Source organism: Argiope bruennichi, chromosome 8, assembly GCF_947563725.1.
Source record: "Argiope bruennichi chromosome 8, qqArgBrue1.1, whole genome shotgun sequence".
NCBI classification, from domain to species: domain Eukaryota; kingdom Metazoa; phylum Arthropoda; class Arachnida; order Araneae; family Araneidae; genus Argiope; species Argiope bruennichi.
The window spans coordinates 96,123,751-96,144,479 of NC_079158.1; the positions used below are offsets into that span (position 1 = coordinate 96,123,751).

Here is a 20,729-nt window from a genome sequence, read left to right on the forward strand (position 1 = left end):
AAAAAGCCCTGTCTCTCCATAAGTCAAATGAAAATGCATGTTTTAAGGTTGAGGACCTATTACCAAAGGGCTGCAGTGTTGTGGAGTAAATAAATGAAATGACAAACCCCAAAGAGTTCTCTGACAGCTCCAGAGTGATGACCTTCGAATCCCGGATTGGTGAGTCTATCTCCTGTCTGATGGGTTGAGTCGAGCGAAGTGGCAGGGCTTTTTGTTTCCGAGAAGGTTGGGAGGTTAAGTGGGATTTGTTCTCCAATAGTTTAGCTGATTTCATTCCGAAAGGTCTTTTATTTTCGAATGACAATACGTCCTGAATGACTTCCTGAGAAACTTTGTAAGCTGCTGGGAATTTTTAATAAAATTATTTTTAATTGCGCACTGATTTTTTTTAAATTTCTTTATTGATTTGCATTATTTAATAAGCTTGAGAACTATAACTTTTTTTTAACTCTTATCGCTTTAATATGTAATATATTTTGCAAAGACAAAATAAGAATATTTATAAATGAGTCAACAAGTTTTTTTTCTATATCCTTGTTATTGAATCTATATGAATAAAAAATATCATGAATATCCATTTACATAGCTTAAAAAATAATTAATACAAATCCTATGACCAATAATTAGTTTGTTACTCTAAATATTGAATTGAATAAATATTGAATTTAAAATTAAACACCAAATTTTTCCAAAGTAGGAAGACTAAGCTGAGAGGATAAAACTGTCGGACGAACCATACAAAGTAGTATGTTGAGAAAACAATTGAAAATTAATTTGAAAACATAAGCAACTTTCTGTAAGGTATGAAGAATCTGCTTCAATTCCCAATTAATTGAAATTTAATACTGAATCTTTTTTTTTCAGAACTCTAAAATATTTGTGAGATTTAGAATTCAATTTTCGATTCCTTTAATATTGCGATTCTCAGTTTATTTTTTAATACTGAGAGTGCCCATGTTTGGTTTTATCTGAAAAATAATTAGAAATTATGTTAAATAATTAGCATATAAACTGAAATGTATTTCTTAATTATTGCGATTTATTTTTCTTTGTGATTTATAATTTCTTGCAATGGATTTAAGGATAATAGATAATTTATAACATAATAAATTTAACCACATTCATAGCATTTTTTCCTATAGTTATTCTTTCATAAATGAATTAGTTTCTAAATAAAAAATAATAATTATATCATTGAAATATATTTGCTAGTTTCTGTTAAGTTGTAGGTTATATTTATTGGGAGAGTCAGCGCTTATAGTTTTCTTTTTTTTTTCTACGGTGGCTCTGTTATCAATACATTAAAACAAGGGAATGTTAAATGTATTGAATTAAATAAATTTAGTTCCAGATTGCTAATCCAGTTTGCTATTATTATTTACTTATCTTTGAAACCATTTCTGCATCCAACATTATTTTACTGCATGAAATTAAATTCATGTTTTTGGACATTTCCTAGAAATACATAGTGCCTCTTTGCAATGAAAGCCTCTGTTCAGAATCGCCCTTCATCCTCCAGCCTTATCACCTATTACAGCGCCTCAAGAATTTTTCCTATTTTCTCTCGTACTAAAGATGTCCAGGATGACCAAAAAAATATTAAAAACGAACGAAAGACAGAGCTATATTAAGCAAAAAGACAAGCAGCTCAAGAGAATGAAGGAGACTTGGGAATGCCAATCAGAACCTAGTAATTATGAAAAGGGGGAAAGGAGGTCCGTAGCAGCTAGGGAGAGACCTTAGTAATCGAATTCCAGCGCTTGGTAATTAGAAAGGAGAAGGGACTGCTTGGCTTTTGGCTCCTTTCTCAATTAGAAAACTCCCCGACTTTAATCTATCTCGGGCTTGGTGGGGGTGTATAGATATATAAATCGAGCTCTATCGCTTGTTTCGTCAGGTTCCACTTTCAAGTTGCCTTTTACAGCCTTTTAATTCTTCGACCGTAGCGGCTGAAGCTGTTTTTAATTCCGGATCTCGCGGTGGATCTCGTTTCCTGTGTTTCGCTAAATCTCTGCTGGAGGAGAATCACTCGCTTTCGAGTCGATTGTTATCATATTCCTAGGAAGCTTTCATTAGAGAATAATTTTTCTCCTCTGATTTCTGAATCTTTCTCCTCGCTCTCTGTCTAGTGTCTGAATGTGGGACGTGTGTTGATAGCTTGGAAAAGAGGGGATAAAAGGGGCTTAAAGACTTGATGAAGTTTTGATAAAATGATGTAAAGAAGCTGGGTTTTGAAATGAAATCGACGCCTTTTTTTTCATTAATTCATTTTTCATGATCAAAATATTGATTTTTTAAAAATTTATTATAATGCAGATCAGGTTTCTTAATCATGAAAAAGCAAGTTTTTAATGTTTCATATTTTTTGGCAATGGATTTTTCCAGTTCTTAAAATGCCTTTTAAATTATCTTGGTGATGAGAAAGGTAGTTATTAAAATGTTAATATGAAATACAAATACATTGCTTTTAGTTCATAAAGTATATTTCATGTATGTAATATAAAATATATGGCATAGATGGCGCTGCTGAAAAAACAAGAGACGTACTCATGGCATAAAATCCCTGACTTCTAAGTGGGCTTGTCTATGACAAATACTATTAGAAACAAAACAACAATATAATATAAAGCATTAATTACGTGGCACAGATATCGCTCTTATTATTTATTGTTGAAGAAATCACTTTTATTATTTATTTAATATGTTTATTAAAAAAGTAATTGTTACCAAAATTTTGTATGAAATACAAAAAATTTCTTTTAACACATAAAATATATTTCATTTACTTTAGATATATATAATATACTTTATATATATAATATTTCTGATTGCTTCGTTGAATGTTTTTATAGTAGTACTTACCTCAACATTCCGCTTAAATAATTAATGGAACTCCAAAATATTGTTGCAATTTCTCGAGTATAGGCGTGCCGTGTCGCCAAAACTGTATTCAGTCAAAGGAAAGAATTTATAAAAGAAAAAAAATGAGGTGATAGAAACTGGTGTCAAATTTAACCATGCGCAAAAATAGGCTTAATCGTCATCAGTGGAATAATCGCAATGACTTGGCAATGGAAACTGTTGTTCATATCTTCCAAAACTGTTATCTTTCGAAAACGTTTCTTTGAATACTTAAAACCTTTTTAATAATATCAATTTCGTCGCCGTACATTTTTTAAATAAATTTTAATGTATAATATAAAATCATTTTTTTTTTTTTTTTCCAGTTTGAAACTATGCTCCGTTTGACTCCAGCAATGTTCAATTCAAAACTCACCCATAAAAATGCTTAATCGTATGATTTTTTCAGTTTTAAAAAATACTTGCTTTGGATATTACCTCCTATGTAAGATTTTCACATCATAGATACACACATTTCGTAGTGTATACATTTTTTTTTTTTTAATTTGTACTCATTCCTGCAATAATTTGTATTAGACTGGTTTAATGAAATTCATGTCTTTCAGTCGTATCAAACAACATGATGAAAATTAATTTTTCAACAGTGCATTCATTCCGTATTAATCGTTTCATTATCTTAGAGAGGAATAATCTAGGCGAATCTTTTTACAGTAATTCAGTTTAGAAATATTATTATCAAATGCGAATACTTAAGTTTTATTTATTTCGTATGTAAATATGAATAATGAAAACAAACTTTTTCATGATTAATTCAACATTTAAGAAGTGAATTTCTGATATACTTAATAGAATAAATATATGGTGAAATCATCATACACTGATCTTAATAAACTTCTAACTTTGTGTCTATCATTTGCTAATGTAGCCAATGTATTACCGATTAATTTAAAAGTTAAAAAATTACTTTATATATATGTTCAGTAATACCTTTGATTGGTATCCAGGAATTTTGAAAATTTATAACCATTTTTTTTAAAGAGATTTTTAAGAAAGAATGTTACTTTGGTTATATGAAGTTTACTGGGCTTTCGTTTTCTTACTATTTTGAATAATAAAATTGCTTATAGATTAAGAAAAAGTAGCGAATAAGTAAATTATGATGAATTGCTTATCACGTAGCTTTCGTATGATATTCATACTCTCCAACAAACATTTCTTTCCTTCTCCAAAGTTTCAATTTCTATTTCTGTTATTAGTACATTATATAAGATAGTGATAACTTAGTGACATATAATAGAACAAGCTGGAAACAAACAACACATCATTTATCTGAGATATCCATTGTCTTCGGAAGCTATATAATTTCGTTTTTCGCATTGGATTTACCCAGAATTTGATAATCTTAAAACTTTTAGTTTTAGAATTAATCTTTTTATTACACTACTTAAAAAAGACTGAAGTTGAATCTGTTAATTGTATCTAAATATAGTATTTCTGTGAATTATTTGTTTAAACGCTTGAGCTGTTATTTTTATATATTTATTATAATTGATTTTAACGGGTTTATAAGAAAAAATGTGAAGAAAAAAGTAAATTTAAAATGTAAATAATTTTTAATATTATTTAAGATAGCTATGCATGCACCCTTTCAAATGGAAAAATAAATAATTTTCATTGAATTCCTCATTTTAACTTGGAACAATTACTTTTTAATCTGTGCTACAGATAATAGCTTAAGAAGGCATAAAGGTAATGGAAAGCGGATAAAGAATAACTAATTATTGAAACCCAAATTTTAAAAAAATGTTGCATGTTGTTAATGGTGTTATTAACAAACAGTTAAATGCATATAAGTACACAAAGTTTATTTTTGAAATTAATCTAAAATTTATTCGAAAATGAGCGAGATTTTAGGAAATAAAATAATTTGGAAGAGAATATTATTAAAATTAGTATTAAAAATTGGGCCTAGAACTAAATAAAGTCGAAAACTATCCACTTCGATTGATTCCTTAATGTTTTATTATATTTAACAATGAGATATATTATCAAATCGTGCTCCACAATACAATTGTTTCAATCGATTCACTCGAAAAGAAAGCAAGTATAGTGCATCATTCCCTTCGAGGACTGTGCAGCACCCTCACTTGTATCGGGGCTCGTGAGGATTTTAAAAGCGTGACAAGGAGGGATCACCTCTTCACAAGGTGCCGGGGATCAAGGGAGGGATCGGAAACTGACAGGAGACGGCGACAACCTGTCACTCCCCCTTGATCCCGCTCGCAGCTGCGATCTCGTTTTCCTGTTTTTCCGGGACGGAATTTTTCCCGCGCGGAGATTAGGGGGTTAATTGTGAGGGCGCCTAAGAAGTTTACCGGGATTCTTTTTTCATTTGTAGCTTGTTTCCGAACGATCGAGTAAATAAATAAAGCAAATAGATAAGGAAAAAAAAATATTTCGCAGGGGGAGGGGGGTCTTTGAAAAAACGTGAAGGGGTGTTAGATCCCTCCCTCTACTTTTTTTTCTGAAGCGTCAATCTAAATAAAGCTCGTGTAAAGGAGATGCTATAGGAAAGAGTAGAGAAAAATATCTATAGTGTTTTATTTTCTCGTTATTCCTACGTCTTATCCTCTCGCGTTGTCTCGAGGTTTTGTATCCAGCCTTGCGTTAAAAGTATTAGGATTTGAGTTATTTCATTTATGTGCAGGGGAAGAGAGTGTTTTTAAGTGGAAAAGACTGATTCCGGTTTAGGAGTTTGTTCTTTAAAGAAAAACAAGAGTGAAAACTTTGTTGCCTCCCTTTGTATGGATTTGTGCTAAAGAGATGTTTTGAGAGACGTTGGAATTTAATGGCTTTTTTTCTTTCTTCGTTAGTTTACTTACCATCCATAGATTATGTACGTTAAAATTGCAATTTCTTCTGGTATTATTTTCAAATGACTTTATTAAAACATAATTTATTAAATCTACAAAAATATTACTAATGATGTGCAATTTATGTATTTATTTTCCAACTGATATATATTTGTTATTCAATATAAACACATTAATTTCAATCAATAAAATAAACATTGTTTTAACAAGAAATCTCAGAACTACCTATTTCCTCCTGTTTGATTATTTATAGATTTGAAACTCATATAATTCGTTCTCTTTATTTTTTCCTATGCATTATTTTACTATTTATCTCAAAGCTTCATTAAATATCTTTTATTGTAAAATTTTAATAATACAATCTTTGCATAAAGAAATCTTATCAAATTTTAAACTGCTGTTATAATGTTTACAAAAATTAATGATGTTACGAAAGTTATTAAATTTTAAGTTGTTTTAGATATGTATTTGAAAAGATACATATTCACAATATTCCTTTTTTTACTACATTCAGCTTACATTATTACTTTTGCTAAATTTATTAATTTCTTTATCAAGCTTCATTATTTTTATAATCTTTTCTATCTGTAATCTGAATTGTAATCGGTTCTTTTTTATGATAAAATTTTAGAACATGAAATTTTCCTTCATTATTCTTTTATATTTTACCATAATAACAAACGTTCGTTTTTTTCTCACCTTGATGGTGGATATGTTTCCCTTTGAATCGACTGTTTCAGTTGGAAAGCAAACTTTACAGAAGCCGTATTCACACTACTCATTTAACAATGTACGAAAAACTCCTTAATTCACTGGCATCATTTTAAATAAAAATTAAAATATTGACTTGTCACGTAAATAGAGGCATACATTTGAGGTATGTTTAAAAATAAATCATCTTGAAATTACTTGGAAGAATTAGATTCATTCTTTAATTATTTTCAATATGAATGGTACGGTTAAAGATAGAAAGGGCATAATAATGATGAATGAAGCAATTAAATTTAATATCTGATTATTTCTTTAATGATGATTTTTTTAAATATTAAAACCAACAATGGCTAATTCAAAATTTAACTTAATGAAAACACTTTGCTTTCAAACAAATATTAAAATGATCATTTATTATTATTATTGCAAAGGCATTCAACATTTCGAATTTTAGTGCAGTCGCTTATAATAGACGAATGCGATTGTCTTTCAGATTGTTAAAGCCATCGAGTCTTCTTTCACATTCACAATACGCACCACCCCTTTTTCTATCCCCAAACACCAATTTTTCATTCTCCTTTAACGGTATCTACACTCTGCAAAGATGAAAAGTATTTTGTCTCCGCGCTTCGGCCTTAAGTGCTTTATATTTGCTTATCTTTGAACGATTTCAGTGAAGGTGGGGAAGAAATAAGCTCCTATCTTGCGGGGTCTGCTCCCCACCGCTTTTCACCCCACATTTAGAAAATCGTTATGGGTCTGTGCCGCAACCACCCCCTTACGAACTCTTGCATATTCGAAGAGAAGGTAGAGAAACAGGGAGGGGTGGGAGTGAGGAGCAGAAGAAAATTTGCCATTTCAATAATAATTCGGGGCAAGTGCAAGGGGGTATAATCAGATTTGCCACTAAGTCTTGCGGTTTCAGACGTACCAAAAGTGTTCAGACTCTGCCTGCTTGACGTTTCAGTGGGTAGTGGAACAAGTCCTTTATCGTCTGTTCGGTGACTTTTCGTTATCGCTCGTTTGGAATTCTCAAGTTTTGTTTCGAAATGTTTGGATAATTCGTTGTAAAAACGTTTTGTCATGAGATAGACTAAATCTTTCTTTTAAGACATATGATAACGTTTAAAAGCGACTGTATTCACTTTAATAAACCAGTTCTAAAAATTTATGCTTGCGCTTTATATATTTAGCTGAATGTTGCAGATGAAATTTTTAATAAATGCGTATTGAATGCTGTTTTATAAGCGATGTTTTTCTTTCTCTTTCGTTTCTTTAGCCATTCTTATTTATAAAGCAGATTGTGTCAATTTTAATTTAATCTAGACAGATTAACCATTTTGATGATGAAATTCAAAAGTGCATGAGTTAGTGTTTATCCAATAAATAGCTTATTTTTTACTGGTGGGTATTTTTTTTTCTGCACTTTGTAAGAATTTTCCTGCCACTTTTTTCCATATTCGGAATATAGATCGTGAATTGATTTTCATCTGCAATTTCATTTTGCATGAAATTTTCTCATACTTCTTTAGCATTTTGAGTGCTAAATAATGTTATGCATGGTTATACAGAAGGCTTTTAATTGTATGATATCTAAGTTTTTTCATTTTGTCGTGTTATTTTCTTCCCTTAAAATTTCTGTCCAATATTTTATGAAGTATATGTTGAAAAGTACCTTTCAAACTATTTATCCTCTGAGGAATTTATTGCTTATTGGGTATATACATCTTCTGTAAATTTTTGACTTTAATATTTTGTATTTCATTGTCCAAAAGTAAAGGGGAAGGCGTGAATTCCACTTTTCTTAAAATCTAATGCCTATAATTATATATTCTAGCATCTATCTAATTATTTATTATGTGAAGAAAATAAGACATTTAGAAAACGATTTCTGATTTTGTTCTATCGTGTTTACACAGAAATTTTATTATTATTATTATTATTATTATTATTATTATTTCCTCCCATTGTATTAGTTTGTAAATGTTCTGTTTATCAGTCTGCATGCTCGTACTAAAACTTAAAAGGCATTCATTTTTGCTTACTTCAAGGGTACATTTTTGCATCTTATCCATCGGTCACCGTAACTTTATCTGACGCTATTTGAAAATTCTCGATGCTTCTTATTTCAGAAAGAAAATGCTATGATAATAATGCTAAAATAATAATAATGATAGTTTTATAAGTTGAGTTTCAACTTCAAAAATCAGAAGGACCTTAACGTTGAATCTGTACCATTCTTCTTCGAAAGTTGATGGAATGAGCCAAAAGGGTAAAAAGGAGAGAGAGAGGGGTCGACTGGGGAAGAATTCTAGAAGAGATTTTTAGTCGCGGTATCTTTCCCCCAGTTACAAAGAGAGGTGGGGGGGGAGAAGAAAGATTTCCAACCATAGGGGCGCTAGGGGTAATATAGTTTCCGATTTTCTTTTTCCTACCCTACCGAAAACCCACTCCTGCCACTTCCATGAAATATTCAGACCCTTTTCTGCTGGAACTTTAAGTAGCGGCTTCGACGATAATGATATTAAGTCGGTTTCAAGATTGATGGCTCCCTGGGGACCTCGATACTGGAAGGGGAAAGGGGAAGGCAGCATAGAACACAAAGGCAGCTCCTGGGGTGGTCGGAAAAGAGGTGTCCCGCTCCGTCACCTGAGGACATACTACATGAGAGCGACTATTTTTAATGAATTAGTTGTCGCGTCTGCCCCCTTTTATAAAGACGTGCGACTCATTCAGCCTGGTGTGATTAGGCTGAAAAGGTGAAGAACAAAGAGAGGACATACATATATCATAAAACAGAGCGCAGAGATAGAAGGAAGAAAGAGAATAAAAAAAAAAGAGTGTGTATGTGTGGCGCATTACTAGGCCATGGTTTATAGCATGAATATGTACTGGCGAGTCATCTGTCAAGCCTGACCCCTCCGCTCTTTGCTACTGCCCCTTTTTCCTCTGGAGGCGTGGGTGTTGATTGGTCAGACGAGAATAGATGAGTTGAAAGCACGGGGTGGGAGAGATGTCAGGTGAAAAGACAACGTCATTTGTAAAGCGTCAAGAGAGCATTGTTGTAAAGCTCGGCTTCTGCGATTTATTTTGTTCTGGGTGAGGGGCGGGTGGAATTTTTTTTAACGGTGAACAGGTTGTTGTTCTTTGGTGGGTTTACTTTTAATTTTACTTCAGCGTTGGATATTTAAAAAGGGTTAATAAATTTACAGGTATTCTCTGAACGAAATGTCATCCGGTATTATGTGATAAAAAAAAATTGTACACTGAATGCGTTCAATAAGTTTCCATAAGAAATGAATTAGTTTGATTGTGCATATAGTTGCATTCTGTTGAATGACTGTAATAAATGTCCAGAAGTTGCTTCTTTGAACTTAAACTTCTCGTTTAGAATTGCAAAAGGTTTTCTTTTATATTCAGGACAATGTATTGAATGCCATACATGCACATGGCATTACTTATTTCGATTTTTTTTAATTATTCGTTTAATTTGAAAGATACTTGATAAATGTGTGTGCTTTTCACGTCTATAAACAAACTAATGTTTTTATTTTGCGCGATAATAATTCTTTTTCATATGAATAATATTATTACTTCAGAGATTAAAAATTTGCTATTAGAAAAATTGCTTTTAATAGATTGTTTAAAATTATTGTTTTAACAAAAACTATGTCGGCGTTCTGGCCTAGGGGTATCGCGTCTTCCCCGGGTTCGAGTCTTGGTTCGGGCATGGTTGTTCTCTACCCTGTGTTCTATCTGTGAGGTGCGTGAATGAGCTCCCTTGTGAAAAAGGGTTGTGCAAGCGAGTGTGTGCGTGTTTCTTCTTCATATGAGCTTGAAATCAGACTTCTGCCCTCGGGTGCTCAGGAATCTTTACTACTGTGCAAAAACTTGGCTTAAATAGTCACACGACAACTAACTAACAAAAACTATGTGTGAATTATCTTTTGAATTGAAACGGGCATGTAGATAATTAGCTGCTTCAAAATTTTTATAACAAGGCTAAAAACATTTCATTATTTTCTCGTGGAAAACCAAACCATATCTTTTTAACCATATAGTACGTCCAATCTCTTCTTTGGCGAGCACTTTTACTAGAGACAGTTTGTAAAGTTTTATTTGTCGAAATGTGTAAAAATATCTTCTAAATTATTTTGAAATAGCGGTGATGTATTATTTATCTGTTTTTTTAATAAGTTGTTAATCAAACCTTTTGTTACAAAGATTATCATTTAGTTATTGGAAAAACGTAAAATTACAAACATAATATATAGTATAATGGGGAAAAAACAGAAAAATAATAATGAATTTAGGTCTAAATGAAATGTATCTGCTGTTGTACCTTTTCATTTCCAGTGGAGAATATTTAACAAATATTATGTTTGCTTCACGCACTCCTAATTCTGGAGATTTCAGTAATATTTTCGGTTTACATTTCAAAGTTTTAGATGCATACAAAAATTGGAAATTGCATTTGCTGTAACCGCATATCATACTAAGATATTAATTTTCTAACGATAAAAAAATAACAATTATGCTGAAGATAATTCGGTTACGATTAGAATTTTCCCCTCCTGTCGAGATTTTCAGTCTCGTCCCGCGAACTGAAATAACAAAATAGTCTTCCTGCGCTATTATCTACAAAACGATATCTGGTAACAAAGCCGGCTTAATTCCTGTGTTACAACAATAGCACCATCGCTTCGTCATAGCATTAAAAAAAAACGAAAAGGGAAAGAAATTATTTTATCTGTGTAGTGACCGTAAGACCCGCGCGTGTGCATACGCTTTTAAAATGGATGGTTGCGAAGTTTTCCATCGCGGTGTTTGTCTGTGTATCAGGCGCATATTGTCACCAATTAAAAGTTCAGCGAGCGGACAAATTAATAAGGGACTCATTTGGTGTGAATGAACAAAGAATGGTGCTGCACGTGGAGAGGGGGGGGGTTAGGGAGCGTCCCGGACGTTGCATTTCATGGCTGTCAGCTCCTAGACAAAAGATTAGGGTTAAACAAAGCCGCATGCCCACACATTACATTAGTTGCCTGGTCCCATTAGCCCCCTGTGCCTGCTAATCTGACGTCTCCCCCCTCCTGCTTTCCATTGTGTAGGGGCGAACCTCCATGATATTCGCTCCGTTAGCGCCATGTGGCATTGAATCCATGGGGAGTGGTGGGTGGTGGTTCTTTAAAAGAATAGCTCCCTGAACTTTTGCTGCACCTTTATTTCCGTGCTTAGAAAAGCGTTAAGACAGGCAGCGTTCTTTCCCGCGCTTTAACCTTTTCTTGGCGATTTTCACGCTGAGCAATTTTTCCGGCAGCTTGAGAGAGATTGGGAAGGTATAGTGTGTTATTCGAGGGAAACATTACCAGGCCCCCTCGTGTGTGCGGTGGTTACTTGTAGGAAGGAAAAAGTGAGGGGTAATGATGATGGTTGAGCGATCACGCACTTTCCATTTACGTATTAGATCACGAAATTCCTTTCAAAAGCCTGAGGATAGTAGGGATGCAAATCGATTGGCAGCACGAAACAATAGCTTGGATTTCTTCATCGGAATTAGTGGGTCGTCTCTGGATGGCTTGCATTATGTGAAGAATTTTGCATTTCAGTGGTATAAAATTATCTTTGTCTTTACCGAACTTCGCATTCGATCTCTAGAATTTGATTAGTGCAAATATGTGATTCGAAACAGGGTGGTGAAAAAATCAGGATGAAAATTTTTTCCCGGACTGAAACCTGTTTTATTAATTCCTATGTTGATTTTCTTTTTCTCTCCGCACTAATTTGCCCATCATGATAGAATTCAGTTAAAATACCGTTTATTATTACTGAAATCGGCATTATTCTCCTATTTCTAATACAATTCTTCAGTTTGCGGATCCATAATAATTCTGTTAGATGCATAAATATTTTTCTGAAATTCTTCGAGGACTTTTTTTAAGGTGGCAGAAGAATCATAAGTTGCTAGATAATTGATCGTCAAATTTATCTACATTCAGAAAAGATATTCCAAACTAATTTTGATACAGGGACATTTCTTCTGCCTAATAAATGAAATTATTTCGAACTTAGATCTTCTAATTGTAGATTAGTTTAGTTCCAATGAAGTAGTTTCGGTATAGAAAAAAAGTTGAAAAGGAACAGTTTAAAAATATATTCATGAAAATAGCTTGTATTTCATATTATTAAATTATTTTGTCGAACTAGCTACCATAAAGAATGTCTCTTGAAAGGACAGTTGAAATGTCTGATATATTGAACAAATGATATAAATATATCTTTAAAAGCCTGCTAACAATTAGGTAAATTTGTAAAATGTAAAGTTATAATTTGACATATCTTATGGATATGAGTTCTTTATGAACCATCTTACGATAATTTAAATTAAAATGGATACTTCTCTTAAGTAGAAATATTATGTCTGAGAAGAATCTTGCGGCTTAAGGAGTAGATGAAATTTCATCGTAAAAATGTATTGCACATTATTAAAACCTACGGGGGGGGGATTCCTCTGATTACATGAAAAGAAAAATAACGCTCAGAGCAAATCCATCAATACATCGAGATAATTTTAAACTGCTGCAGAACATAGGTTATGCCTCTATAAAACCTACCTACCTATATAAAAATCGAACTTTTTTGTAATATAGTTTTTTAAAAATTTAGAAATGAGCAAAAATAGGCATTGGAGTCAATTTTCAAGACACGAAGTTCTGGTCATTATCGAGAAATAATCATTTAGGGATTTATTTTGAAAAATAAACGCAATTCCATTCTTAAATGCTTTTATATTGATATGAACTATTTCCAATGAAAAGAGGCATTACTCTCATGCAAATTTCGCGTTGTTGAGCTTAGATAATATTCTTATGAGAACATCTGGAAACAATGAAAATCGTTACCATTTACGAATTCATTTATGAAAAGTTCAAAAACTGATAAAAGTTTTATACATGGCCTCAAATATGAATTAGTTTTTATAATTTTGAAAAACCTGGTCGAAAGAGAAAAAAAATAAATATATCGATTTAAGATTTAGTCTCTTTTAATGAAATTTTCAATTATCTGAGATAATTTTGGCCATAGACAGCATAGATAAAGGTTCGATTATAATTTTACATATAGACACAATTAATGGTAAATGGTTTAGGTGAAGTTCTTTAAGCAAATAGTTCTTTATAAAGTACTACTTGAGAGTATGAAAGAAATGCCATCCGAAGGACTTCCCGGGTCTGCATGATATATAATGCTTTTCCAATCCACTGACTTCTTCCGACATTAGTCAGAATCCCGAGTGCTCTTTCAGACGGGGAGAGTTTCGCGAGTTTTAAAACTCCATCTTTCTCCTGAGGACCTATCAGCGGCAGGTGTCGAGTCTGGCCACGTGGTGGTTAACCCCTCTGACCCCTGGTCGACGTCATTAGTAAGCACTTCTTGATTAATGACCGCTCTCTCCGCTGAATTAAGAGAGGCACGAACAAACAATCGTGGCCTGATTGCCTTTTGCGAACGGGGACCTTCATCCTGATTAATGGTGTCCTCCCGTTCCACTCCACCTTGTCGCAAATCTAGTCGAGAAAAGAGCTTCTTCAAAAAACTTGAAGCAAGAAAGATGGCGTGGAATTCTAATGAGCACCTTACCTGTCAGGTGAATGTGGGTCGAATCGTGGATTTCCGAGTGTGGAGTTTGATTTTTGGAGGAAACATTCCGCTTTGGATTGTTTTGTATGTCTTGAGCAATGTGCATGCTTGTATAAAAATTGCAGTTAAGGATGCATTAAAAATTGGAATTGTTACTACATTTAGGGTTAAAAATTTTCCGGGTCATGGAAGTCAATTATGCAATATCGGTTGCTAATAGAAATATTATGCATTTCCAAAATTCTATAATTTTTAAGTGCTGTATTATTATTCTTTTAACACAATTTTTAAAGGGGATATCAGTGGTCTACAAACATTCTTTTTGGTATGTTTCGAAAAAGATCCCCGTGAGAATAAAAATTGTAAAAATATTTAATTTTGAATATCAAGATATTGTTAATGCGTATGAGATAACGAACTGTTTTTGTTCTTTGGGTATGTTTTTTGAAAATGCAAAGAGTTTTTAGAAAAAGAAGATCAGAAAGGATTTCCCAAGATCAGCCGCGTTTTATTAGTAATATTGTATTGAATTCGCTACTTACATGTTTTCCATGATATTTTTCTGCGCTTGCTTTCAAATAGCAAAGCTTTGCTACGAAATAAGATAAATTAAGCAGAAATAACGAAATTTCAACGCAATCATTATTTAAAATCATTCAAAAATCTTATTTGTTTGTTTCCTTTAAAGTAAGCAAAAATAAAATCTTAGTGTTTTGAAAATATACTTCTTGAAAAACTAAGATCTGAAGGAACAGTCATTTGTATTTTTTTTATTGCAAATAATTGAAGCGATGTTATGCTATTGAATATAAGGAGAAATTCAGTTAATAAAGGTTTTTTTTTTTTTTATCTTTATAACTGTTTCTATGATATATTTTGTTCGGTATCATTTATATTTAGGTAGTTGTGCTCAAAAACATTAAAACAAAGTTATTTATATTCATTTTTGGGAAATCTGGAATTATGAAATTTAAACAAAGAAGCATTTGGAAATGTGAATCGTCTGCCTTTCAGGAAAAGAGAATACAATAGCATATCATCCAGTATTTCCCAATTAAGAAATTACATACTTTCAAGACATATATCCTTTGCCAATGTTTGAGAAAATTGGCTAGTTATTATCTTCAAGCCAACATACGAAATTTCTTTTTAGCTTTTTTTTTTTCTCCCGCACGAAATCTTTTCAACAAGATTTCCCGTCGAGGAAATAATCTCAGAATGGTGGTTATATTCCTTCCCTCTTCAAAAAATGATCTCCCGTAAGGAACTACAAGTATGATGCTCTGGCACAGATGAAGAGGGCCGGGTCTCTTTCTCTCTCTCTCTCGCTTTCTATCCCTCTGTGCAAGAGACAAGAAGAAAAAGAAAAGAGAGAGGATGCGGATGCTGGAAGGGAAGAGCTGGAGCGGTAGCTGTCAGTGGTGAAACAAAACACAGGTCCCGGAATGTGATTAGTGTTCCATAAGCCTTATGGAATATCCTCTTGCAGCCACTTGATGTAGCCTAGATTAGCTTTTTGCGCTGCCATGCGAAAGGAGAGGAAGCTAGGCTAAACTAGTTAGCAAGGGGAGAGAGAGCGAGATATCATGAGTTATGTCAGCGCTAATTGGAGGAGACGGTAGGCACACCGGGCCTGCGTAGGGTGGATATAAATCCACCCTAGGGAGCCACCTGGTGCATAGGCCTCCCCAGCCCCTCTAGGCGTTAACACTTTCCGCCGGTGCGTAGAGGGATGAGATAAGAATCGGTCGGGTATAAAGATAAAAAGAAAATGAAAACAAAAAAATTCCAAGTAAGAGGCTAGAGGAGTATTATAACCATCGCTGGTAGAAAAGAGATCTCCCTCGTAAAACCTGACCACTGGAGTTTATGGGGGTAGGCCGGTCAGTTATCGATTTTGAGGGTTTTTGCCGGGAATAATACGAGAGAGAGATTACTGCCCTGGTCTCAGGGAATGATGCTTGTCATATTTAATGGTGCTCCGATGTTCCCCGACTCGGTTTCTGCGGCCTAGGCTTTTAGTGCAGTTCATTCTCTTCTTTTTCCTTCCTCCCTCCTAAGCCAGAGACTATAGGGTTTAGAAGTGGGTCGCCTAATTGGAAGTTTATGTCTCATGAAAAACGCTGATGCCATAAAAGTGCGGGTACTGCGATGTGTTTACCTCTTCACTCGATTGTTAGATCGAGCCGAGGACAATAAAAGCGGTCTGGTCTTCTGGATGGTGCGTTGCGTGAAATTTAATTTTGTTCGGATGGTATCTGATTCGAGGAGTGGGCGTTGCGATCTGAGACTCTTCCTTTTATCGCAAAATGGTTGGAAAAGATATGTGCGTGCATTGTTTCCGCTTACGTGTTTTGATATAGTTTGCGAGAAACCTTTAGAAAACTTGTTTTGATTCCGCCTGAACGTAAGTATGTTATGTTCGTGGCTGCTTTTCCAACATGAATTGCTGTGTAATAAAACTCGCGATGTGAACGAAACAATCAAAAGTGAAATGTATTTATAATAGTTGAACTTATTATTTCTGGAGAGCATCGAATTCTGATTTTAGATTAACTGTGTCTTCATTAAGGAGTCTTACGCTTCAGTTTATTATCTTGTATTAAATCCCATACATCAGTTAAATTTCAGAGTTTTTCATCCAAAAAATAGTCATTTAATTCAAATAAATTTTATATTACTCATCATTTTTTAACTAACTTTTATTTAAAATTATTATATTTTAGTTATTTTGCTATTCACAAAGTTAAATATTTCATCTGTTTTTCAAGGTCATCCCCCTTCCAAATCGACTCTTTTCCACGTATCTAATCAATAATATAATTGTAAACTTGCTACTTCTTAATATATTCGCTTAGAGAACGTAAGCATCTGTTTGAGAGTGCTGCTGTTAATAAGAAAAAAAAAATCCACACATATCTTTTTTTAGAATTAAAATTATGTAGCGTATCTGTCTATAAAAACAAGCAAAAAATTAAATATCATGCTTTAATGCAGTTTATTTAATAGGATGTATTTGTGAATCCTAGCTATGTAATTTGGTTTTTAATATTATTGTCTGTACGTTAAACATCCAAGAAGTTGAATCCTTCAACTGAGATATAAAATACCATTTATATCACGTTCTCATTTCTGAATCACTTTTCCGAATTCTGATTGGTGAGTTATTAAATATGTATGTAATGATTGTTTATGTCAAACGTCTTTAAAGTAATTATAAATCCTGGTTCTTTTTGTTCACAGGCATGTAACGAGTTCACGACACACGTGATGAACTTGCTACGTGAACAAAGCCGTACGAGGCCGATTACGCCGAAAGAAATCGAGCGAATGGTGCAGATCATTCACAAGAAATTCAACTCCATCCAAGTCCAGTTGAAACAAAGCACCTGTGAAGCAGTCATGATCCTCAGGTCCAGGTTTCTAGACGCCAGGTGAGTTGCGATATTCATTTTTTTAAAAATTTCCTTTACATTGCGAGCAAAATTCATTATTGTCTTTCTGTAAAGCTTAAATTCTGATTAGGTGAAATATTATGAAGACAAGTAAGATTTGAGCTTTTAGATCTATTAAATCAGATAGAAAAATTTAATTTATTATTATTATTGTGGAATATTTAAGTCGAGTTCCAATTACTTACTTAACCAATTGCACACAACCCAAAATGAAATAAATTAGTATTAACTCTAACAAAATGCATTTTGATTTTATGAAGTCAAGACTCCAGGAAGTATCGTCAGTATCGGCTGCAATTAAAGTCTGGCTATCTGAGATCGTTGTTAAACTTTCACATTTTAATTTCTCTTGTGATGCTTGCATTTTGAGTTATGACGAGAAAGATCTCTGCTATGCCATGTAATGAGTAATGAAGCTTAGCTGAACAAAATATCCAGTTCTCAACGCAAGTATAAAACGACTTCCTTCGAAACTGCCTATAAGCTGCGTAGGCTGTGCATAGAAACGTTTTTTCATCAAAGATTGTCGGCCTCTACTTCCTAGGCATTTATTACTGTACAACTCTATTCTTATATATATTTGTAAGCTCATAAGCGGTCTCCATATTACTAATGATCTACATATATCAATTATTCTAAAGATAGCTCAATAAAAAAAATACAAGTTAACATATTGAAATAAAAGTTACCAAAAATTGAACATTTATATATAAGTGAATTCTATACCAAATAAAAGTTAATTCAGTTGAAACTTCAGTTATAGTTAATACCTCCATTTATTAAGCTAGCAATATGAAGTATATTTTAAAACAAATGCTTTTCATTTTAAATTCCTTTCTTCATGTTTTACCATTCACAATTTTTCCCATTCGTCATTCGGTGGAAATAAGACGGAGGCTAGGAAAGAGGAAAGATTGTTTACTGGCAAAGAAGGCAGCTTTATAGCGGGAACCGAAAACCGGAACGGAACGCTTATATCCACGAAAACCTCGCATGGCCCATATCCTCCTTCACAACAAAGTCAGCATTATTTGACCTTTTTTCCTAAACATTTAACTAAAACTTCCCTCCGGACCAGATAGCGATCGGAAAGAAGAATAGAGGGGAAAAAAAGCCAAAACAGACCGAAGGAAAAGGCTACACGATGACAGATCCGTTCATGACGTACGCATGACAAGCAGAATAAAGTCCGGTCACTGAGGATTAAGGTTCCCGGACCTTCAATTGCGTCATTCCGGGATGCCTGACGCGGAAGAATTAAGCTACGCCGGACCCATATGGGCGTGTAATGGGTCCCGCACTCCCTGGACCGTGGGCTACTCCCATAACTCTTCCTCATCCCCCGGCGTCCACGCTCCCCTGATCTTCATCTTCCGCATCACTTGGGGATGGAAGGGATGCTTACTGCCGTTTATTAGCTTTTGTTCCCTTTAACCGAAGCTACTGCCTTTCTGCAGCTCCATTACAATATATACATACAAATATGAGAAGTTTTATGGGCTTTTTAAGAAATTTATATGTCTTATTTTGAAGTTTTCAATTGCGTACTGATGTGTAATGGGTTAAACTTTTAACCTTTCTTTACAAAAATACATTTTTTTTTGCACACGTTTTAATAACTGTTATCTTTTTTAAAGTCACTTCACTTCTTCTTTAATTACAAATTTGCTTTTGTTATAGCCGTTATACGCATATGTTTATTTTTGCTTTCAATAGAAGTTATTCTAAGTAAATTAGAAATTAAAGTTCTTTTTATTTCTTGGCAATATACTTCCGATATAAAATGTAAGAGGCGTAATCAAGCAAAAATAACTCATTCTTTAATTTTCCATTAAAAATTTAATTTGATAGGGTTAAGACAGATATATATTCACATCAATTTTATTTTCCTGAATAGTTTTTTTTTTTTTTTACTTATATATATTTTTTTTTTTTCAGTTAGCTACTTTTTGTTGAATATTTTAAATTGCATTAGAGAATTACAATTTATTATTCATAAATTCGCAAAAAAAAAAAAAAAAAAAAAAAAAACCCTGTAATATATAATTGTCTTATATAAGTTTAATCTGCAAGGAATTTCGTGATGGTGCTCTCTTCTCTTTCTTTATATTGAGCCAAAATTATTTGGTTTAAATTATAAGGATTAATCGTCATTTTTTTTTTTTAAATATTTTATAAATTTAAAGCCTTGGTAATGTATATGTTATATATACATTGTTTTTGTGTCAGCAATTCATTTTCAAATTTTTATTGACAATTATAATAAAAACAGTTATAATGAATATGCTAGATATCTTCATGAAAACAAATTTGTGCTGGAACGTATTCTTGATAATTTTATATAGCTTTTCTCTTTTCATTATCATGCCATTCGTCACAATTATGAATGATTGACATTTTATCTTTATTTATAAGGGAATTTATTATTCAACTCCTCTTTCAGAATAAGAATAATTTATGGAAAAAAAAAACAATTTTGAATAACAGCAACTTAAGTAAGTGTACTAAATTTAAAAACAAGTTGTTAAAAATTTCAATGCTCTGAGCTTCAGATTTCTATCAAAAATTCCGACATATTCCTCACTAGCAGTCTTAGCGTCCTGCGATTCAAGTTTTAGGTTATAAAAATATTCATTTTAATGTCTTCTCTAAATTAAAAGTGTCTCGCAAACCTTGTGTAATTTTCAGATTGTCCTTACTACGCTAGACACGCTTCTAAATAATTATGTTTAAAACACCTCTTCAAAATATTTTAAAATTCAAAAGCAAAGCGAATACACTTTTTTCCCCCTACTCCCACTCCCTTTCTATACCATCCCCTTTTTTTTGTGCGAACGTTCCATCAGTTTCTCCGCATCATTAAATTTATTCGTCTCTTGAATTTTTAACGCCGTTTAGAAGCGTATCTTTATTGAATAAGGCCCGTATTCGCTCAGAGTTTAAGTAGGTGCAAAGAAATAAGCCGGTCTCTCTCTCTCTGACTGTAATAGAAATTCATCCTCGTCGGAGCGTGTCAGAGGTAATCTGCATTTTCTCATTTTTTCCCCCTCCCTCCTAATTCCACACCCTAACCTTTTATTCGAGAGGGCTCCAGCGATTTCTGACATAAATCATTGCAAATTGTATCTACCTCACCGCCGAGTCAAAGCAAGCCAGCTTTCTTGTTTTAATAAAATCCTTCCAATTA

General features: G+C 33.2%; 1 protein-coding gene across 2 annotated transcripts in view; it reads left to right on the plus strand.

Moving 5' to 3' along the window:
• The window catches only part of LOC129980579 (homeobox protein extradenticle-like), a 287,760-nt gene that overhangs the window by 233,620 nt on the left and 33,411 nt on the right, over positions 1-20,729 (plus strand). For both annotated transcript variants that reach the window (XM_056090954.1, XM_056090955.1), the window contains exon 4: positions 17,331-17,521. In XM_056090954.1, the coding sequence (XP_055946929.1) occupies positions 17,331-17,521 (191 nt within the window). The remainder of the gene's footprint in view (positions 1-17,330; positions 17,522-20,729) is intronic.